This window comes from Trachypithecus francoisi, unplaced genomic scaffold (assembly GCF_009764315.1).
Source record: "Trachypithecus francoisi isolate TF-2019V2 unplaced genomic scaffold, Tfra_2.0 Lachesis_group8, whole genome shotgun sequence".
Taxonomy (NCBI): domain Eukaryota; kingdom Metazoa; phylum Chordata; class Mammalia; order Primates; family Cercopithecidae; genus Trachypithecus; species Trachypithecus francoisi.
The window spans coordinates 678,014-700,896 of record NW_022681473.1 but is presented as its reverse complement, the minus strand read 5'-3'; the positions used below and the strand labels follow the sequence as shown (position 1 = coordinate 700,896).

General features: G+C 58.2%; 1 protein-coding gene across 10 annotated transcripts in view; it reads left to right on the top strand.

The window, feature by feature from the left end:
• CHID1 (chitinase domain containing 1) overlaps positions 1–21,757 on the top strand; it is a 47,596-nt gene extending 25,839 nt beyond the window's left edge. For 8 of the 10 annotated variants that reach the window (XM_033204019.1, XM_033204017.1, XM_033204024.1 and 5 more), the window contains 5 exons: positions 4,047–4,148; positions 5,075–5,230; positions 19,654–19,734; positions 20,003–20,045; positions 20,218–20,412. In XM_033204019.1, coding sequence (XP_033059910.1) covers positions 4,047–4,148; positions 5,075–5,230; positions 19,654–19,734; positions 20,003–20,045; positions 20,218–20,316 — 481 coding nt within the window. In that variant the 3' untranslated portion in view covers positions 20,317–20,412. Of the gene's footprint in view, positions 1–4,046; positions 4,149–5,074; positions 5,231–19,653; positions 19,735–20,002; positions 20,046–20,217 lie in introns of all 10 variants that reach the window. The other 2 variants (XM_033204015.1, XM_033204023.1) reach the window with 2 other exon arrangements.
• Positions 21,758–22,883: the final 1,126 nt, after the last annotated feature.

The window sequence follows — 22,883 nt, the reverse complement described above, 5'->3', positions numbered from 1 at the left end:
AGGACCAGGGGCGCAGGCCTGGTTCCCTCCCCTCTCCCCCACTGATCACCACCGTGAGCTGCTTCTGCCTCTGGACGGGGCCTGCTTTGTTCCCTCGTGTTGTTACCACCCTTGAAAGCGTAAGGACCGTTCCCAGCCTGTGGCCGTGGTTGGTGCCTGGCTGTAGCAGAGTTGTTGGGTCAGTGGGCAGCAACGTGAGCCCCGAAGGGAAAACGCAGGCTGTGCCACATGCGTGTGGCGTGTTGGCATGCTGCACTGAGGGGCGCAGTGTGGAGCCTTGTACCCTGGCAGGACTGCCCCTTCCTGCTTGGGGACATCGTGGAGCTGCATTTCTGGTGGAGGCATGAGGGGCATTCGTGGTTTCTGTGCCACGTTCTGTAGCCGGTGGGAGCCAGATCGTGGACACATGGCCTCACCTACCAAGGCCTTGTGGAGTGAAGCCAGCTCTGCCAGGAGTGTCTGGTGAGGCCAAGGCCATGAGGTGGTAGAAAGCATGGTGCCCACAAGAGGGACAGGGGTGTTGCAGCACTGTGGATGTGGGGGAGGCACACAAGCCCGGCTCACGGCAGGAGCCCACATGTCTGATATAGCAGCGTGTGAAACAGGACTGGGTGCTCGGAAGGGCATCATGGGCACAGGGGAGGAGTTGGACTGGGATAGGCCCCTGCAGAATAGAAACCGCGACTGACAGGGCTGCCATGAGATTAGCAAAGGAGGAGCCAAAGGGACAGGCAGTCATGCTGGCCACGGTCCTGGGTGCAGCAAAGGCCCAAGTTAGAAGCAGAACCATGGGGCACGTGAGAGGAAGGAGTGACTGACAGACACAGACAACTCTGACCAGGATGTCGGCACATTAGAAGATACCACAAAGGAGTGAGAAGACCAGCCTCTCGCCAGGAGGAGCGGTGCTGCCCACGCCACTGACCAAGAGCACACAACCACCTGAGAGAGCTGGAGGGAGAGAAAATGCGAACACGGCGGTGGGAACGCAGCAAGGGGCTGGGTGTGGAGGCTCGCGCCTGTGATGCCAGCATTTGGGGAGGCTGAGGCGGGAGGATTGCTTGAGCCCAGGAGTTTGAGACCAGCCTGGGCAACATAGTGAGACCCCATCTTTATAAAAATTTTTATTTATTTATTTTTTTTTTTTTTGAGACAGAGTCTCGCTCTGTCTCCCAGGCTGGAGTGCAGTGGCCGGATCTCAGCTCACTGCAAGCTCCCCCTCCCGGGTTTACGCCATTCTCCTGCCTCAGCCTCCTGAGTAGCTGGGACTACAGGCGCCCGCCACCTCGCCCGGCTAATTTTTTGTATATTTTAGTAGAGACGGGGTTTCATCGTGTTAGCCAGGATGGTCTCCATCTCCTGACCTCGTGATCCGCCCGTCTCGGCCTCCCAAAGTGCTGGGATTACAGGCTTGAGCCACCGCGCCCGGCCTTATAAAAAATTTAAAAATTAGCCGGACGTGGTGGCGCCTGTGGTCCCAGCTCCTCGGGAGGCAACAGAGCAAGACCCTGACTCAGAAACAGAAGAGAAGAAAAGCAAGCAAGCAACAAAGACCCCACAGAAAAGCGGGCAGGAGACCTGGACTCGGAGCCACGAGAGGCCTCAGATGTGTGCGTGGAGCTGGTGGGCAGGCTGGGAGATGCTCAACCACGTTATTCATGAGGGAAGCGCAAATGCAAGTCACTGGGAGATCTCAGTTCAGGAGCAGCCGGGCTGGGATGGAATCGACAGCCCATGCCACCTGGCATCTGCCGCCAGGGCCTGAGTGTTGTGGGCTGTGAGCCGGGGGGCTCTGTGTGGGAGGGGCCAAGGGGCTGTCTGGGACCGACTCGGAGAGGCGCTGGCAAGCCCGGAGGCTGCCTTCTGGCGAGGCCTCTTCCTGGTGCAGTTGGCACCTTTTTGCTGCGTCCTCACATGGCAAAGAGCTGCGGTGTCTCTTCTCATAGGGACACAAACTCTGCCTTGGGGCCCGTCATCATGGCCTTGTCTAGCCCTAACCACCTCCTAAAGGCCCCATCTCCAGAACCCTCACGTCAGTGGTTAGGGCTTCAGCATCACCATTTGTGGGGACACAAGCGCCCTGTCCACAGCAACACCGACGCCTCGTCTTGCTCTGTCGCCCAGGCTGGAGTGCGGTGCAGTGGCGTGGTCATGGCTCACTGCAGCCTCCACCTCCTGGCTCAAGCCATCCTCCCACCTCAGCCCCCCAAGTAGTTGGGACTACAGGCACACATCACTACACCTGGCTAATGTTTTCATTTTTTTGTGGAGACAGAGTCTTGCTGTGTTCCCCAGGCTGGACTCCAACTCCTGGGCTCAAGAGATCGACCTGCCTCAGCCTCCCAAAATGCTGGGATTACAGGTGTGAGCCATCACACCCAGCCATTTTTCCTTTTTGAATCAACTGAAAAAGGCAAGAGGATTGCTTGAGCCCAAACGTTCAAGGCAGTAGCGAGATAGGATTGTGCTGCTGCACTCCAGCCTGGGTGACATAGAGACCCCATCTCAAAAATAGAAATGACCTTGGGTGTCGGTGAGAGGACCTGGGTGGAGGCCTCGGCCCAGAGGGAGGTTGCAGGGCGGGAAGGGTTGAGTGGACAGCCGGATCTGGGGCTGAGGTCTTAGGGGCACCTGGCTAGAGAGAGGGGCCCAGGCACTGAGGGAGGCCACCAGGAGTGATGGGCATAGCGCTGGCAGGTGTTTCTCAGGGATCCAGGGAGGCTGACCATGCCTGAGCGGTGGGGCTGGCAGGCATCAGGAAAAGAGGTCGGGGCTGAGGGGACCACTGATGATGCTCCATGTACCCGCAGGCCGGGACAGCATGGGGCGGACAGACTCTGGGGCCTGGGTCTCCTGGTGCTCAGCAGAGGAGGAAGGCCCAGACCTTGGTCCTAGTAGACTCAAGGCAGGGGCTGGGGTAAAACTACATCTGGAGAGGGGCTCCTCAGACCTGCCAGGTGAGTCCAGGGATCTGCAGGGGTGTCTTGGGCCCTGAGGCCCCTGACAGAAGCCCCAGCACGGAGGCCCTTGGCATGGTCCAGATTTGGAAGCCCAGTGGCCCTTAAGCAGAAGAGGGGTCACAACTGAGGGAGATCAGGGCTCACTGCCTCACAGGGCCCCACCTCACTTTGGTGAATGCCGCTCCTCCGGCCGCATCCCCCATGCTGGTGTCCTGTGTCCTGCTGCTGTGGGGTCCCTTGGCCCCCTCAGTGTTGACCTTTGTGTACCACTCCCATCTCCCCTTGGCTTACAGACCTGGGTGTGGAGGGGCCATAGGCCAGCGCCCAACTCTCCCTGGGCCAGGTGGGAGGGCTGCCCCAGGAGACACTAGTTCCCAGTGGATCTAGGTCAGCAAGGAGCAGGTCCCCGAGGGAAGGGCTGCCATCCAGAGATGGCCCAGGGGCCAGGCAGATAGAACAGGACTGCTTCCTCTGCAGTTCCCATGCCACAGGTGTCCGCAGCCGACCAGGGAATGTGCCACACAGCCTTGCTCCATCCCTGGGAGCCAAGCACTTGTACTTCCCATCTACCTGCTGAGGTCCAGTGAGGGCTTTGGACAGTCTGATTGGGCCAGGCTGACCCTGAGTGGGCTTGAGGGCTGTGTCCCAGGAGCTGCCTCTGCTTTCAGGGAGGCTTTGGTGCAGACCCGGGAGGGGACGCTCCTGGGAGCCTGGATCAGTCACTTCCATCTCAGCGACTCCAGCTCTCGGCAGTGGCCCATCCTCTTAGCCACTCTCCACAGACCTTGCCCCTCCGCGGGCAGCCCTGGCCCAGGTCTCCCCACCGTTAGGCCTGTCATTCTCAACTGTATCTTGGTCTCAGGCCTCTGGGCCCCCATGACCACATCCCAGTGTCTCCCAGCCCCGAGGCTCTGTGGCCCCGACCAAGCTGCAGGCTGTCCCCACCCCAGGAGGACACTTTTCCCCTTGGAAGAAGTGACCCAAGTCCCCCACAGCCAGCTTGCTTTCACCCCAGCTGAACCGCAGCTGGGGAGAGGTTTCAGGCAGGGCATAGCAGCCTGAGGTGGCTGCACCTGTCTGTTGCAGGACTGACCAGCTGGGCATGTTCACGCACAAGGAGTTTGAGCAACTGGCCCCCGTGCTGGACGGTTTCAGCCTCATGACCTACGACTACTCCACAGCGCATCAGTGAGTGTGGGCTTGGGGGCTTCTAGGGTACAGCAGACTCCACAGCGCAGCAGTCAGTGTGGACCTGGGGGGTTCCTGGGCACAGCTGACGCCCTCCTACCTGTGGTTCTGTGCACAAGGCCACCTGCTGAACCTGGATGCCCACCTGGGGGAAGCCAGTGGCACTGCACCTGTCCCATGCCCTGTGGTGGTCCCGTGGGTGGGGCCCTGCCTCTGGTGGAGCCGGGTCACGGGCGGGGCACAGGCACAGTCCTGCTGCTGCCCGATGCCACCCTGTCCTCCTTGGCCTGAGCCACACTATTGTGGGTGGGCCGTGTGACACGGTGCAGGCAGGGACACCGCAGGAAGGATGCTCAGAAGGCCTCATGTCTGCTGACCTTCCCAGTGTGTCATGTGGACTCCTGCCTGTGGTTCTGGGGTGGGGGCCACATATGAGTTCCTGGCCCTGGATGTGGCGTGCCTCCTGGGGCCGCTCTGCTGATAGCCCGTTATGATGGGTCACTTCTGTTCTTCACAACTTTCTTTTTTTGAGACGGAGTCTCGCTCTGTCCACCAGGCTGGAGTGCAGTGGCGCGATCTCGGCTCACTGCAAGCTCCGCCTCCCGGGTTCCGGCCATTCTCCTGCCTCAGCCTCCCAAGTAGCTGGGACTACAGGCGCCCGCCACGGCTCCTGGCTTTTTTTTGTATTTTTAGTAGAGATGGGGTTTCACTGTGGTCTCGATTTCCTGACCTTGTGATCTGCCCGCCTCGGCCTCCCAAAGTGCTGGGATTACAGGCGTGAGCCACCGCGCCCGTCCTTCTTCACAACTTTCTAGAGGTGTTAGCCGCAGCATGGGGAGAATGCACCCCTCAGTGGAGGGCCCCAACAGTGGCTCAGGCGTGGCGCCCTCCCTGTTGCTGAAACTCGCTCACCCCTTGCCCTGCAGGCCTGGCCCTAATGCACCCCTGTCCTGGGTTCGAGCCTGCGTCCAGGTCCTGGACCCCAAGTCCAAGTGGCGAAGCAAAATCCTCCTGGGGCTCAACTTCTATGGCATGGACTACGCAACCTCCAAGGATGCCCGTGAGCCTGTTGTTGGGGCCAGGTGAGCCGAGGGCTCTCCCTGCCGTGCTGAAGGTGTCACTGGGTGTGGGTGGGTGTGGGTGTAAGGAGACGGAGTGATGGGAAGGGTCCCGGTCCCCTGGGGCTCGTGCCCCACAGAGTCAGAGATAGGGGCTGGGCCAGGAGTCAGTCCTGCTTGGTGCCCGCCCCACCGCAGCCCCCACTGTGGTCGCCACCCACGACACCGCCACGTCAGCTGTCCCCACATCGGGGCAAGGCTGGGACTGAGGCTTCCCCCACCTGTCAGCCTCGCCGACAGCACCCAGGCCGGCCGGGGCCTCCTCTGTCGAATTTGAATGCTCCTCTCCTCTGCCCAGGACTGATTTCCTGCTTTGTGTGTTATTGGTGTGCTCTGCCAGTGTAGTTTCTTTTTGGCATTACTTTACTTCATTTCTGGAGGACATTTTCCTGGCTGTAGAATTCTGGCTGTCGGTTTTTTCACCGGCACCTTAAGCACGTTGCCGCCCTCTCATTCAGACGGACGGCGTTTCACCGCCACCTCGTTCTCCAGCCTGTGTTGCCGTCCTCCCTGCTCTTAGGACTATCTTGTATTTATGGCTGGTTTTGGACAATTTGATTGACATGTCTTCGTTTTCCTTTTGCATAGTGTTCATGGAGTCTCTTGAATCTGTGCATTCGTACTCTTAGCAAATTTGAAAATTTGGGGCCAAATTATTCAAATATTTTTTGTTTCTTCTGTCCTCTCCTTTGGAGACCACAAACACTAGATCCATTGAATGTGTCCCACAGCTCACGAATACACCGTTTACCTTTTGGGAATCTCTTTTTTTGGTTGTTTTTTTGAGATGGAGTTTTGCTCTGTCGCCCAGGCTGGAGTGTAGTGGCGCCATCTCGGCTCACTGCAAGCCCTGCCTCCTGGGTTCACGCCACTCTCCTGCCTCAGCCTCCTGAGTAGCTGGGACTACAGGCGCCAGCCACCATGCCCTACTAATTTTTTGTATTTTTAGTAAAGATGGGATTTCACCATGTTAGTCAGGATGGTTTTGATCTCCTGACCTTGTGATCCTCCTGCCTTGGCCTCCGAAAGTGCTGGGATTACAGGTGTGAGCCACCGCATCCGGCCGGGATTCTTTTTTCTGTTTCCTTTTGGGTTTTTTTGAGACAGGGTCTCACTCTGTCGTCCAGGCTACAGTGCACTGGTGTGATCATAGCTCACTGCAGCCTCAACCTCCTGGGCTGAAGCTGTCCTCCCACCTCAGCCTCCCAAATAGCTGGGACCACAGGTGCATGCCACCACGCCCTGCTAATTTTTGTACTTTTTTGTAAAGACAGGGTTTTGCCATGTTGTCCAGGCTGGTCTCAAATTCCTAGGCTCAAGCGATCCTCCTGCCTCAGCCTCCCAAAGTGCTGGGATGACAGGTGTGAGCGCCGTGCCTGGCCTGGCCATTTCTCTTCCTATGCCCAACCTGCCGTTAATCCCATCCGCCCTGAGCCTGACGCAGTCCTTTCTCTCACCACCCCACCTTCCATTAATCTCATCCAGTGCTTCTGTCACCTCATGTGTTGTAATTCAATCTTGTTTTATTTTTTATGAGATGGGAGGGTCTCACTATGTTGCCCAGGCTGGTCTCGAACTCCTGGGCTCAACCATCCTCCTGCCTCAGCCTCCCAAAGTGCTACTGTGACAGGCGCGAGCCACCGAGCCTGGCCAACATGTTGCAATTCTCTAGAGGCTTGTTTGGGGTCCCCTTTCCCTCTTCCATGTCTCTACTAAACTTTTGCAGATTGGGATTCAATTGTAATAACTGCTGAGTGCTCGTGTCTGCTGGTTCTGATATTGGGGTCAGTTTCAGTAGACTGCTTTTCCTCCTTGTTTGGGGTCCTATTATGCTGCCTTTCTGTGGGCCTGGTACTCTTGGGTTGATGCCTCAGGCATTGCGAATTTTACCATGTTGAGTGCTGGGTGTTTTCGCTTTTTTTTTTTTTTTTTTTTGAGACAGAGTCTCGCTCTGTCACCCAGGCTGGAGTGCAGTGGCGCGATCTCGGCTCACTGCAAGCTCCGCCTCCTGGGTTCACGCCATTCTCCTGCCTCAGCCTCCCGAGTAGTTGGGACTACAGGCGCCACCACCTCGCCTGGCTAATTTTTTTTGTATTTTTTTAGTAGAGACGGGGCTTCACCGTGTTAACCAGGATGGTCTCGATCTCCTGACCTAGCGATCTGCCCGTCTCGGCCTCCCAAAGTGCTGGGATTACAGGCGTAAGCTACCACGCCCGGCCTAGCATTTTTATAAATCATCTTAATCTTTGTTCTGGGTGCAGTTGAGTTTCTTAGAAACAGTTTTAGCTGCTCGCTTTTTTGGAGAACCTGGTCCTTTCTGTGGAGGCCTCAGCTGTCGTCTTTGTGAGTCTCTGCAGGTCCCCCACAGGCCTGCCCTCCGTGAGGGATATGTGAATGTGTCAGCCCAGGCAGGTGAGCAGAGGCCAGACCATCACCCCTGCTTCTTCCTGGTCGGCCGTGGGGAGGGGCAGAGGTAACCTGCTGGATTCGCGGGTCCTGAGGGTGGCGGCAGTGGATAGAGGAGTATGTCGGGGCAGTGTGCCCTGCCTGGCCTCCAGGGGTGCCCTCCGTGAGCCCCTCCATGGCAGATGTCAGGTGGGCCATGTTGCAAGACCAGGGTTGTGTGTGGAGGCCTTCCCCCGACACTCTACGTGCACACTTCTCTCTGTCCACACAGCTGGTCCTGGGGTCCAGCACAGGCCTGGGCTCCCACTGTTCTCTGGCTCCTGGCCCTAGGTGGGCTCTGGGTCGCTGAGCAGGGCCTGACGCTGTTGCGGGGGCGGACGCGAGCGGGTGCTGGCTGAGGAGGGCCTGGGGCCAGCCTGGGCATCAGGCAGGGCGAGGAGCCTGGCATCTTCTGTCCCGCGTCTCACCCAGTGAGTCAGCCACATGCTGAGACACGCGGGGCTCCACACCGGTGAGGGCACTGCCCCAGGGCCCCTGGCTTGTTTGGGTCCCCTGCTCCTGCTGAGATGGGGCACGGGTCAGTCACTGGGTGCCAGCTCTCATGTTCCTGCAATGCAGAGTGAGGGGCCCAGCCACCCTGTCTGCCCAACTGTTCTTTCAGTCGGGACTGGTCTGTGCTCCTGTGTGTGCTGCACCCTCCCCCACCACAGCCCTCCTTTGACGCTGGGAATCCCAGGAAGGCTCTGGAAGCACAGCTCCTGTTCCCCACCTTACCACATCCCTGACATAGTGCCTGGTTCTGGGGCCTTTGGGTGGAGCTTGGACTCCCAGCCCAGGGTCCCCTGTGCAAAGCAAGAGGCTTCCCCATGCACCCAGCCCTGACTCAGCTCCAGCTGTGGGCTCTGCTCACCAGGCCTTCAGGGAAGCCTCACCTCTGATTGGGCTTTTGGAAGGCAGATAGGTGTTGACCTTGAGTCGCCACCGCACTATTCAAGGGTAACGAAGTACCACAGGTGGGGCAGCTGAAATAATAGCTTCGTCTCAGTCCTGGGGGCTGGAGGTGGGAGATGAGATTAAGGTGCCGTTAAGGTCAGGTCGGCTCCTCCCAGGGCCTCTCTCCTAGGCTTGTAGATAACTCCCTTCTCCATGTGTCCTGACAAGGTCCCATGTGCGCCTGTGTGTGTCCTTATCTCCTCTTCTTTTTTTTTGAGATGGGGTCTCGTTTGTCACCCAGGCTGGAGTGCAGTGGCGCCATCTCGGCTCACTGCAACCTCCACCTCCCGGGTTCACGCCATTCTCCTGCCTCAGCCTCCCAAGTAGCTGGGACTACAGGTGCCCGCCACCACGCCCAGCTAATTTTTTGTATTTTTAGTAGAGACAGGGTTTCACCATGTTAGCCAAGATGGGCTCGATCTCCTGATCTCGTGATCTGCCCGCCTCAGCATCCCAAAGTGCTGGGATTACAGGCGTGAGCCACCGTGCCCGGCCCTTATCTCCTCTTCTTATAAGACACTAGTCATGTTGCATTACAGCCCACCCTTGTGACATCATTTTACTCACATCTTGAAAGACTTTCTCAGTGCAGGCTCAGGCCTGTGGTCCTAGCTACTCAGGAGGCTGAGGCAGGAGGATGACTGGAGCCCAGGAGTTCAAGACCAGCCTGGGCAACATAGTAAAATCCCGTCTCTACTAAAACAAAAAGTTAGCTGGGCGTGGCCAGGTGCCGTGGCTCACGCCTGTAATCCCAGCACTTTGGGAGGCTGAGACGGGCGGATCACAAGTTCAGGAGACCGAGACCATCCTGGCTAACATGGTGAAACCCCGTCTCTACTAAAAATACAAAAAATTAGCCGGGCATGGTGGTAGGCACCTGTAGTCCCCGCTACTCAGGAGATTGAGACAGGAGAATGGTGTGAACCCGGGAGGCAGAGGCTGCAGTGAGCCGAGATCGTGCCACTGCACTCCAGCCTGGGTGACAGAGCAAGACTCCATCTCAAAAAAAAAAAAAAAAAAATTAGCCGGGGTGTGATGGCAGGCTACTCGGGAGGCCTGTGATCCCAGCTACTTGGGAGGCTGAGGCAGGAGAATCGTTTGAACCTGGGAGGCAGAGGTTGTAGTGAGTGGAGATCGCGCCACTGCATTCCAGGCTGGGTGACAGTGCGAGACTCTGTCTCAAAAAAAAAAAAAAGAAAGAAAAAAGAATTAAAAAAAACTCTTTCTCCAAATATAGTGCTACTCTGAGGCACTGGGGATTAGGACTTGTGTTAGTTCGTTTTCTGTTGCTTATAACAGAATATCTGAAACTGAGTACTTTATAAAGAAAAGGAATTTATTTTATTTTTTGAGACAGAGTTTTGCTCTTGTTGCCCAGGCTGGAGTGCGATGGCGCGATCTTGGTTCACCGCAACCTCTGCCTCCCGGGTTCAAGCAATTCTCCTGCCTCAGTCTCCCAAATAGCTCGAATTACAGGCATGTGCCACCATGTTTTTGTTTTTTGTTTTTTTTTTGAGACGGAGTCCCCAGGCTGGAGTGCAGTGATGCGATCTCGGCTCACTGCAACCTCCGCCTCCTGGGTTCAAGTGATTGTCCTGCCTCAGCCTCCTGAGTAGCTGGGACTACAGGTGCGTGCCACCATGCCCAGCTAATTTTTATATTTTCAGTAGAGATGGGGTTTTGCTGTGTTGGGCAGGCTGGTCTCAAACTCCTGACCTCAAGTGATCCACCCGGGTCGGCTTCCCAAAGTGCTGGGATTACAGGTGTGAGCCACTGCACCCAGACAGGGATTTATTTCTTATAGAGCCAAGAAGTCCAAGGTCTGTGGTCACTTCTGTGAGAACCTTCTTGTTGGTGGGGACTCCGAAGAGTCCAGAGGCAGTGCAGGGCGTCCCGTGGTACAGGCTCTGAGCGAGCTACCCAGGCCACCTTCCTCTTCTTAGAAAGCCACAGTCCCAAGCCCATGGTCACCCACTGGTCCATTAACCCACTAGTCCATGAATGGATTAATCCATTCACCAGGGCAGAGCCCTCATGACCCAGTCACCTTCTAAAGGCCCTGCCTCCCCACAGTGCCACAGTGGGGATCACATTTCAGTGTGAATTTTGCAGAGAACATTCAAGACATCACACACTTCACCCTGTGGATTTTAGGGGAACAGCTCAGCCATTCACACCATCTGAGGGTGAAGAGTTGGGGCTCACTCACTGCACAAGAGCCTGGGTCAGGTCACACAAGGCATCAGTGTGGCCTGGCACAACAGCTCACACCTGTAATCCCAGCACTTTGGGGGGTCAAGGCAGGAGGATTGCTTGAGCCCAGGGGTTCGAGACCTTCTGTGCAAAATAGACCCCGTCATTACAAATAGTTAAAAAAAAAAAAAAAGTAGCCGGGTATGGTGGTGCACACCTGTGGTCCCAGCTACTCAGGAATGCCTGAGCTGTGGAGGTGGGGACTGCACTGCACTCCAGTCTGGGCTACAGAGCAAGACCCTGTCTCCAAAACAACCAAAGCCTTCAGCAGCCTCCCCTGGGCAGTTGCACCCACCCATGATTGTTCTGAGAATTGGCTAGTGGGTTTGGGGTCACGGAATTCTGATTACAAAGGTGTGTACGTGAGTGTGTGGGGGTATATGCCCTCAAGACCCCCCAGTTTTGCACAAGTTGGGGTCTGGGTGTACCCAGTCAGGAAAGAAAGGCACTGCTTCTGGGTCCTCACTCCCATCGGAGAAGTCCCCTCCTAATCTGCCCTCCTCGCCCACCCAAAGTGCCCTTGTTAATGACCCCTGGGCCTGAGTGGCACAGAGAAGGGGTGTGGGCACCTGGCAGTCTCCAGCCTGGACGCAGGACCACTTAAGGGGAGCAGGCCGTGGGAAGATCTGGGTCTCAGGGGCCCCTAGAGTGCCTGTCCCCACGTCCCATCCTGGGTGGCCAGTAGCTCTTGCCCTGTCTGACCCTGCCCAGAGACCTTGGCCAGGGCAGCAGCACAGATGCCAGCTCAGCGGGGCCACCTCCCACAAGGCTGGAATAAATAACCAGCTGCCAAGGCTTGCTCACACGTGCATCCTCACAGCTGCTGAGCCAGCTGAGAGAGCGCTGACGCTGCACAGCCATGGCTCCTGCCTCAAGGGTATGGCAGGGAGGGCGCCCCCACTCTAGTCCAGGGGGGACACTGGCAAGGATCACAGGTGGAGGCATCCCTGCCGCTGGGAGTTTGATGCCTGACAGCCACCAGAGTCTTCCCTGGGTAGGTTCCTAGCTCCCAACTGTGACAGAGTCCCCTCTGCAAGTGGACGGCACTCCTGCCTCCGCCTGAATGTCCGCGCAGGGGAGGGGCCGTGTTCATAGCTCCTCAGAACATTCTTCCTGACCCTGGCTCTGCCCTGGTGGCGTCTGGCCCCTCCCCAAGCCCCGACCTCCCTCTCAGCTGCACTGTTCATCTGCACCCCGTCCGTGGTCCTGCCCTGGACAGGTGGCATCCACTCCGGACACCAAGTCCAGCCCAAGGGCTCACTGCCTGCAGCGTGCACAGGGTGAGATGGGCCACCCATTGTGGTGTGTTCTGTGGGTCCTCCCTATCTGTTCCAGAAGCTGGGGCTCCTCTCCCAGCCCTTTCTCGAGGCTTATCGGTCCTTGCAACTGTGCTGGCTCCTGCTGAGCTCTGGCGACATCAGCTCAGACGCCTCTCCTCATCCTCTGTTCTCGCCTTCTGTTGGCACCAAATGTCTGCTTTTCTAGCTGAAATCTCACTTAATAGCTGCAGCCACCCTAAAGAGCAGAAGACGCCCCCAGCCTCACATGCCCCCACACCGCCAAGCAATGCGGCGCCTGCCACCCACACCAGCCAGTCATCCAGCCCCAGCCTCCTCGCTCCTCCAGCCTCCTGTGTCCTCTGCAGAGTGGAGCCCATTGTCCCTTCATCCTGTCTGTCACCCCCCAGGGGATGTCTGGGAGGCTGGAAGCAGCAGGGATTGAATCTCAGGCATGTGGCCTCATCACTGCCCTGGCGCCTTTTGCGGCCGCGACTCGGTGGACCTAGGCGTTTTCCTCCTGTCTTGTGAATCTTTTACTGTGAGAATCTTCAAGCATAAAAGTGCATAGAATGGTGTGGCAAGCCCCTCATGGCCACCCCAGGACTTGACTCCCTCAGCCTCATGCGGCGCCAAGGGTTTCAGCAACCCCAGCCCCGATCCCCAGGCTCACGCTCACCATGTTCTCCCAACACCCCAGCACTCTCTGCTAGCCAGTGACGAGGGGCTAGGTCTCCTCCATGCCCAGGGCCCTCAGTGTCTCCAGCCTGTGCCTCTGGGAGCCCTGGGCTCTGTCCAGCCTTGGCTGGCTAGCAGCAGCTCCTGTGCATGTCCCCAGTGGGACTGGGTGCAGGGACTGGCTGGCATGTATCTGTGGAGTAGCCACGCCCACCTCCACAGGAGGGAGACGGCGAGCCTCGGGACTTCCGGTCTCAGGACGTTGCTGGATCCCACATTTCAGACAGGACAGCCCTGGAAAAGGATGGCCACCCACCGAGGAGGGCTGTCTGGTTGAATTCAAGCTCTGAGAGGCGACTGAAACGGGTGAAGATAGGAGCACCTGACCTGGGGTTTCAGTGTCTGCAGGGTAGGCTTGGGGAGGGGCAGCTGTCAGCTATGTCCTCCCTCCAGGAGGAGACCTGGGCCTGGGGTTGGGGGCCTCACCATTGCCCACAGCAGCCCTGGCCCTGGGCGGAGCCTGCAAGCCCCTCCTCTCACCAGCCAGCAGCAGCTCCACTCCCTTGGACCCCTTCCTTGGAGCTGGCTGCAGAGCCCTGTGGGGGCTCCTGAGGGGTCCTAGTAAGGGCTTCTCTCCACACATACTTCTGCGACCAGAGCCAGGCCTCGTGCATTTTTCCCTGCAGGAAGCTGTGTGCCGCCAGGCTGTCTTCTACCTGCTGCCTCCTGGACACAGAACGGATTCCTAATGGCAGCTCAGGGCGGCTCACAGCATACCACGATTGGGTGATTGCACTGCTATACCTTTGGAGCCAGTACAGCCCTAGCAGCCGCTTGGTCACATCCAAGGGGTGCTGCGTGTGGTGACTCATGCCTGTCATCGTAACAGCTTGAGATGCCGAGGTGGGAGGATCACTTGAGGCCAGGAGTTTGAAACCAGCTTGGGCCACATAGCAAGACCCCCATCTCTACAAAAATGTTAAAAGTTAGCAGGGTGTGGTGTTGCACACCTGTATAGTCCTGGCCACTCAGGAGGCTGAGGTGGGAGGATCGCTCAAGCCTTGGAGGTCCAGGCTGCATGCAGTGTGCTATGATCACACCATTGCATGCCAGCCTTCGTGACAGAACAAGACCCTATCTCTTTTTGTTTTGGAGATGGAGTTTCGCTCTTGTCGCTCAGTCTGGAGTGCAGTGGCTTGATTTCAGCTCACTGTAGCCTCCACCTCCCAGGTTCAAGCGATTCTCCTGCCTCAGCCTCCTAAGTAGCTGGGACTATAGGTGTCTGTCACCATGCCTGGCTAATTTTTTGTATTTTTAGTAGACGAGGTTTCACCATGTTGGCCAGGCTGGTCTGGAACTCCTGGCCTCAGGTGATTCACCTGCCTTGGCCTCCCAAAATGCTGAGATTATAGACATGAGCCACTGCGCCTGGTGACCCTATCTCAAAAAAACAAAAAAAAATTTCGTCTAGGGAGAGGCAGCCACCCAACTTCAGTTCTGGGCGTGGCCAGGAAGGGTCCTGGAGGCTCCGTCACCATATCTGTTAACTGCGTCCTCGGGTGAGGCAGCCCCAGCTATAGCACAGGTACACACCTGGAGACTGGCAAGACACAGGTGCATAGCTCCCGGCCCCAGCTGTGGCACAGGTACACACAGGCACACACCTGGAGGCAGGTGAGATACAGGTGCATAGTTCCCACTCCTTGTCCTATCCCGTGTCTCCCCATCCCACCTGGCCTAGAGTTCTCATACCTTGCCTTGCTGAGATCCTGGGGCCACCTCCCCAGGCTCCTTCCTTGCTCAGCCCAGGCTGGCTCTGCACATGGAGTCAAGGTGTCCTGGAACATCTGGTCAGATGCTCTCGTCAGCCCTGTGTCTCAGGAGGCTGCCTGGGCAGACTCAAGGAGAGTGGCCCCCATCAGCCTCTGATGCTGGCCTCCCCTAAGGCCTCCTATGAGGTGGCTTCCACTTAGGGGCCAAGAGTGGGACGCCCTTCTTGGTGGATGACCAGGGCTCCCACCAGCCACTGGGCCAAGACTGTAGGGTTGGGCCCGGCGCCGCTCAGGGCAGTGGAGGAGCATGGCCCACTGCCCTCCTGGGAGTCACGAGCCCGGGCTCTCAGGCCAGCATGACAGCAGCAGTGTGTCCATGTGGGCCAGTCCTCCGTGGGCCTCTTTGGTTAGCAGGGTGGAGGGATTGCTCAGACTTGGCTGCTCTGGGGGGTCGGCACGCCCACTCCACCGGGGCCACAGCTCAGAGTGGAGGCCAGGTATTGGAGTTCCCTCCCCCACCCGCCAGTCCGCCAGTGTCGCCTCCCTCTCTCCTCCCTCCAACAGGCTTTTTTTTTTTTTTTTTTTCCTTTTTGAGACAGAATCTCACTCTGTCATCCAGGCTGGAGTGCAGTGGCACAGTCTCAACGCATTGCAACCCTCCACCTCCCAGGTTCAAACAATTCTCCTGCTTCAGCCTCCTAAGTAACTGAGATTACAGGCGCCCACCACCACGCCCAGCTAATTTTTGTATTTTTAGTAGAGACAGGGTTTCACCGTGTTAGCCAGGATGGTCTCGAACTCCTGACCTCAGGTGATCCACCCACCTCGGCCTCCCAGAGTGCTGGGATTACAGGTGTGAGCCACCACGCCCAGCCCCCCGGGCATCTCTGTTTTTCATCCTTGCCTTTTAGACCTTGGCAAACTCCCCAGGCTTTGGAGCAAGCCCCTCGTCCCACTTATTTTGGCTTTCTGGAAGCTTCTCCAAGAGAAGTTTCTAAGCTGGTCTCCATGGGGTGACCCCCGCCCCCTACATCAGGAGGTCCAAGAACATCTTTCTCACACTTGATCTGCTTTCTCCCTAGAAACGCGTCAAACCTCTGTCCCCGGTCCTCCTGAATTCCTCTGTGGCGTGTCTCGGTGTGTTTTGTGTGTATATCCTGTTTGGCTTTCCTTGACCCTTTCCATTTGAATTTGAGGCCCTGTCACTTTTTTTGAGGTTGGATAAAATTCACCTACCACAAAATGCACCATTTCAAAGTGGCATTTAGTATGCTCGCAGAACTGTGCAACCCTCCATACTGCTCCCCAAAAGCCCTCTGCCTTTTAGCAGTTGTGCCCTCTTTCCCTGCCCTAGCCTGTGCCCATCTCCAGCCCACTGTCTCTGTAGGTTTGTCTGTTCTGGATGTTTCTGTGAGGCCAAGGCTGTCCGTGTTAATTGAGTCCTTATTCCTCCCCGTCAGTGTGCTTGTCCCTCCCCTGGGCTCCTGCTGTGCTCCCCACACCCACCCTCGCACTTTCAACTTCCCCTGCCTTCTCTGTGACCCTTCCTTCCCCCCAGGCAGGCCCCTTGCCCGCTCCCCACTCACCGAGGCTGGTGCCTGCTCCCCGAAAGACCTGTGTGGCCCTTGTTCCTCCTAGGAGCCTGGCCCCCTGGTGTGCTTGTCCATCACACCAGCCATGCTCCTTGGGGTCTTATAAGCCCTCAAGGGGGTCCCAGTTATCAGCCTGGGTGGCCACTCAGGCCCCCCAAGGACCCAGCCCCGCTGTGTGTCTGTGGCCTTCTGAAGACTGTCCTCCCTCCGCTATGGGCCTGGACTCCCTCCCTGTGCCTGCAGCCACCCCTCCTCACTCAGCCCCACCCCTACACCCGGTGGCCTCACCCTCCCTCCCCAGGAGTGACTCTCGGACCCTCCCTGGGCTTTTGGGAGCTGGACACACACCCCCACCCAGCACCTGGGCTCCATCTTCTCCTCGTCCCCAGGGCCTGCTTGGGAGTAGCGATTCCCGGGGTTGGGGTCCCTGACAACGGCCTGGTCGTGGCTGCCCCCACAGCGTGGTCACTACCCACTCACCAAACCACCAGGCTGGGGCTCCTGAGTGGGAGGCACTCGGTGCTCTCAGGAGTCCTGGCCATCCACAGCCTCACCTCCTCCTGGAGCAGCAGATTATGAGCAGTGACCACAGAGGCCCCCCAGGAGGAGGAGTGTGTGGCGTGGCCAGAGCTCCCCACAGCCCGAGGGCCATCCCTGCCCTGACGCATCTGCCCACGACCCTGCATGTCCCATTCTTCTCACAGAGCCACCCAGCAGATATTGGGGGGAAGCTGCAGATTACACCAACGCCCTGACGCATCTGCCCACGACCCTGCATGTCCCATTCTTCTCACAGAGCCACCCAGCAGATATTGGGGGGAAGCTGCAGATTACACCAACGCCCTGACGCATCTGCCCACGACCCTGCATGTCCCATTCTTCTCACAGAGCCACCCAGCAGATATTGGGGGGAAGCTGCAGATTACACCAACGCCCTGACGCATCTGCCCACGACCCTGCATGTCCCATTCTTCTCACAGAGCCACCCAGCAGATATTGGGGGGAGCTGCAGATTACACCAACGCCCTGACGCATCTGCCCACGACCCTGCATGTCCCATTCTTCTCACAGAGCCACCCAGCAGATATTGGGGGGAAGCTGCAGATTACACCAACGCCCTGACGCATCTGCCCACGACCCTGCATGTCCCATTCTTCTCACAGAGCCACCCAGCAGATATTGGGGGGAAGCTGCAGATTACACCAACACCACCTTGAGCCGTGTTTCAGCTCCGGAGACAGCAGTCATTATAGCGCTGTCAGTGGGGTTGTGGCTGTGCCGGCAGCCTCCGTGATGTTGCCTGGCCTGGAGGGGCTTCTGGAAAGACCATGTTTGCATATGGCTGTTGAGGGGCCTGGCCAAGCCTCAGGAGGGCAGGGGTCCAGCAGTGCTTTTCCAGGCCTGGGATGGCTGGAGCTGCTAGCCACGGCTGCTGCCCCATTCCCAGCATCTAGGGGGACTGGGTGTGGTGGCTCACACCTGTAATCCTAACACTTTGGGAGGCCAAGGCGGGCAGATCACTTGAAGTCAGGAGTTCAAGACCAGCCTGACCAACATGGAGAAACCCCATCTCTGCTAAAAATACAAAAACCAGCTGGGCGTGGTGGCAGGTGGCTGTGATCCTAGCTATTTGGGAAGCAGAGGTGGGAGAATTGCTTGAACCCAGGAGGCGGAGGTTACAGTGAGCCAAGATCTTGCCACTGCACTTCAGCCTGAGTGACAGTGAGACTTTGTCTCAAAAAAACAAACAGGCATCTAAGGGAAACTCTGTCTGGGTTGGGGAGGCCACCCGAGTGCTAATTCCCACCCTCCCTGCCATGTGTCTACCGGGGTCTGATGTCTGCAGAGCAGCCCCCATGCCCCAAAAGGCCAGAGCTACCCGATGGGGTCTGGCACTTTCTCGAGCACTGCTGAGCGGGTGGCAGCTGCTCCTGCCTACGGCTCTGAAGTGATGTGCCCTAGTCTGGAAGAGGCACCCAGTGTCAAGGGGACTCTGCCCCACTCAGGACAACAGTAGCCTCTCCCGTTTGGGATCCTCAGACATCCCATTCCTCCTGGGCAGGAGCAGGAAGGTGGCTCAAGGTGTGGTCCTGTGGCTGCCATTTCTCACTTGGATAAACCCTGCAGTGTCCAGCCATGACCCCTTACGGTCCTGCAGATGTCCATGCCACACAGCCCAGGTCCTTGTGCCCCTGTAGCTGCCAACTGCCTATCCTCCCCTCCCGCATGGTGTCCGGGCTGTAGGCCCCACTCCAGGCCTCCTCCCTGAGGCTGCAGCCCCAGGCACGTGGGGGGCACTTTCCTCACCCAGCAGCCACTGGTCATGTTCTGTTGTCAGCTGCCTCCACCTGCACACACTCCTGTCTGTGGAGACCAGAAGCTTCCAGAACGATCTGTCACTGCTGCTGGTGGCTGTGGCCCATAGTGTTCTGGAACCACCTGCCCTGGTCCCAAATGTGCAGTGTGAGATGTGCCTACACTCAAGGTCCCCCATGAACTGGAAACTGCTGTTGTGTCCCCAGCACCTTGGGAATGAGCCTGTCCTCTGTGACGGAGGGGGTGGTTCCCAAACCACTGGCTCTTGGTGCTCAGGGGGGGCCTGCTGCAGTCCTGGGCATGGGGCGGTGGTTGTTCAAGACTGAGGCAGACTTAGCCTTTGAAAGGGTGCAGAGGCCGGGCGTGGTGGCTCACGCCTGTAATCCCAGCACTTTGGGAGGCCGAGGCGGACAGATGACGAGGTCAGGAGTTCCAGACCAGCCTGGCCAAATGGTGAAACCTGTCTCTACTAAAAAATACAAAAATTAGTTGGGTGTGGTGGTGCGCGCCTGTAGTTCCAGCTACTCAGGAGGCTAAGGCAGAAGAATCACTTGAACCTGGGAGGCAGAGGTTGCAGTGAACCAAGATCGCACCACTGTACACCAGCCTGGGTGACAAAGCGAGACTCCATCTCAAAAAAAAAAAAAAAGGGGGTGCAGAAACCACTGCCCCAGGCAGCCATCCCCAGTATGAGGCACTGCCCATCAGTCCAGGGCCAGCAGCAGGGCCAGGGCAGCCTGAGGCCTGTCTGCTTAGCCTCTCACCTGGGGTCTAGACAGAGTGAGGAGCCCCGTCCAGCAGCTACTGTGTAGCCTGAGGGCCATCCCCAGGGTGAGGCAGTTTCAGGCCTTGTGTCACTCTCCAGGCCATTAAGAGGACTTGGGGCAGCTTCTCCTGAGGAAGCTCCTGGAGGATGTGCTTCCTCAAATACGGGGTTCACAGGACCCGAGGCTCTGGCCACCCTACCAGCCATCGTCCCCCAGACCACTGGGGACAGTGGCTCCCTCTACCTGCTGCCCCAAGTGGCCCTGCCCCTGCTGATAGCCACAGCCTTTGGGGGAGCTGGGTGGGCCCCCAAACCCACACCCTGGTCTCCCCAGGTACATCCAGACACTGAAGGACCACAGGCCCCGGATGGTGTGGGACAGCCAGGCCTCGGAGCACTTCTTCGAGTACAAGAAGTGAGTGTTGGGAAGTGTGTGGCCCGCCTCGGCCTTGTGGCCTTGTGTGCAGGGAGGGACCCTGGGGGTGGAGATGAGGGAGCCAGCAGGGCCCAGGGGGTCCTGGGGTCATGAGCTTACTGGCTGCTCCCAGCCTTGGAGCACAGCTGGACAGCAGGTGGCCACCTGGCGGGTGGGGATAGTCCAGGCCGTGGACCTTGGCTGTGAGGGGAGGAGGCCTGGAACCAGCAGAGGCGGTGGACCGGCTGACAGTCCCCTTGTCTTGCAGGAGCCGCAGTGGGAGGCACGTCGTCTTCTACCCCACCCTGAAGGTGCGTGTGCTGCCAGCCATGGGACCAGGGGAGAGATGGGGCATGCAACAGCACAGCAGGCGCTGGCCTGCCGTCCCTGGGGTCTAGGCAGTGCTGCCCCTCGGCCTGGAGGACACTCCTGGGTGTTGGGGGACAGGCCCCAGCAGGCGCTCACACCTCCATCTGTGTTCAGTCCCTGCAGGTGCGGCTGGAGCTGGCCCGGGAGCTGGGCGTTGGGGTCTCCATCTGGGAGCTGGGCCAGGGCCTGGACTACTTCTACGACCTGCTCTAGGCGGGCTTTGCGGCCTCCACGGTGGACGTGTTCTTTTCTAAGCCATGGAATGAGTGAGCAGGTGTGAAATACAGGCCTCCACTCCGTTTGCTGTGACGGGTCTGCTGCCGTCCTCATTCGGGGGTCCTGGGCACCGTGTGACTCCCCCCCCTCTCATGAGGGGTCCCTGCCCTGGGATGAGTGCTGGCTGGGGGGCACCCCAAGAGCTCAAGCCCCTCCCACCTGGGCATCTGCTGGCTGCCTCCTGTCGGTTGGGCAGGCAGGACCCACAGTACCTGCCCCACCAGGACAGCCTGGCTCAGGCCTTTCTGGGCTGCTTCTCACATCCTGGGCCAGATGTGGGTTTGGAAGCTCTGGAACCATCCCAGACTCGCCCACTCCCGGACTCGAGGGCCCTGGCAGGGACAGCTCTGCCCAGCATCACCCCAGGGCCTGGCAGTGACAGAGCTGAGAGCTGCACGCCCACGTCACCACCCACCTCGCCAGCCACAGCGTATGTGTGACATCTGCAGAGAGCCACCCAGATGAGCCACCCAGATGTCCCCACCGAGTCCAGCGTGGCAAGGGCGCAGGGGCTGCCCTGGAAATGGGCACAGAAGAAACTGGCCCTGGACCTTGACTCAGCTCTGCCGCCTCAGGTAGCGTGACCCCCAGGCCAGCCTGGCCACATCAGGGAGCATGGTGAGGGGCAACGGCAGGACCCGTGGGCCACATCGGGAAGGCGTTTCCAGTGAGGGTGGGGCAGAGGACACGTGGCTGGCAGTCTGCACCCACCCCGCAGTGCAGCGGTGTCCAGGCTCAGGAGGCCCTGGGGAATTTGGAGGCATGAGCCAAGGCCTGGCGGCCTTCATTCCCCTACCCCTCATCGCCATCCTGTCCTTGGCTGGCCGTGAGAACTCCCCTCCTCACCACTGGGACCCACAAGGCTGAGGTGGGCAGCGGAGGGCATAGGTGGGTACACATCCCAGGCAGGGTCTCCTGGGGGGACAGAAGTGAGTCCAGGGAGTGGATGGGCCTGGGCGTGCCTGAGAATGCTGTGGGGTGAGGACGGTGAGGCCAGGGTGGGCACTGTGTTCTGTTTCAGAGTCAGTAACATCAGGGTGTGGTGGGCAGGGGGGTCAGGACATCTCCAGCCAGTGGTAAGCAGCATGGTGGGGTCTCCTCCACAGGACATAAGCTGGGGAGGGGGTCCTGGGTCGGCCCCAAGGCACCCACGCTTGAGAAAGGCCTGGACGTCAGGGAGGCCTGCGAGCCACCACACTGCAGGTGGAGCCCTTCCCACCGCTTTGCTGCTGTTTGACATGGGTGTAGGAGATACAAGTGGTGTGTGCAGTGGCTCATGCCTGTAATCCCAGTACTTTGGAAAGCCGTGGCGGGAGGAATGCTGGACAACATGGTGAAACCCCGTCTCTATCCCCTAAAAATACAAAAGTTAGCAAGATGTGGTGGCATGTGCCTGTAGTCGTAGCTACTCAGGAGGCTGAGGTGGGAGGATCGCTTGATGAGGTTGAGGCTGCAGTGAGCTGTGATCAACTACACTCCAAAAACCTTGTCTAAAAAAAACAAAAGCTGCCAGTGGCTTTGGGGCACTGACCTTGTGTCCCCAGAGGCGCTGACTTTAACATTTGAGTTGGTTCTCAGGGATCCTGTGGCTTCCGTCAGAATGAGGGCAGGGGACACGCAGGTCTGGGAGGGTGGTGTGGGCCTGGAGCTAGGCATTGCCAGATCAGCATTGGGTGCAAGCAGGGGTGGGGATGCCACATAGGATAGGATGCCTAGAGCAGGCTGTGTCTCCAGGGTGATGGGCAGAGGGTGAGGCAGGAATTAGCTGGAAATTGAGATTGTGGGGTACAGTTTGGGGATCAGATGCCCCAACCTGAACTGACCGTCATCTCTGTGGTCAGTGTCCCCACACAACCCTCACCCTGGCTGTGAGAATCCTGTGGCAGGCACCTTGATGCATGTTTTTTCTGTGCCCTGTGATAACTGCTTTGTGCTGCCAGCTCACTTAAAGGGCAGAGTTCTAGGAACAAAATAGACGAGGGAAAAGCAGAGCCCCGCCTCGACAGGAGGCCCCAGGGTGGGGGTGATGTGGAAGGAGCCCTGCTTCAGGAGGCCCTGGGGTGGGGGTGAAGCAGGAGAGCCCCACTTGGGGAGGAAGACCCTGGTCTTGGGGGTGAAGCAGAGGGAAGCCACCCCCAGCACAGGCCGGCAGTTCAGGGACGGCCTCCCCCCCGCCCCCGCCGAGGGCCCTTGGTACTTTTAAAAAAATTTTTTTATTACTATTTTTTTTCTTTTGAGATGGGGTCTTCCTGTGTCATCCAAGCTGGAGTGCAGTGGTGCGATCTCCACTCACCACTCTGTCTCCCAGAATCAAGCGATTCTCCTGCCACAGCCTCCCAAGTAGCTGGAATTACAGGTACCCGCCACCAAACCTGGCTAATTTTTATATTTTTAGTAGAGACAGGGTTTCAACATGTTGGCCAGGCTGGTCTCAAACTCCTGACCTCAAGTGATCCACCCGCCTTGGCCTCCCAAAGGGATTACAGGTGTGAGCCACCGTGTCT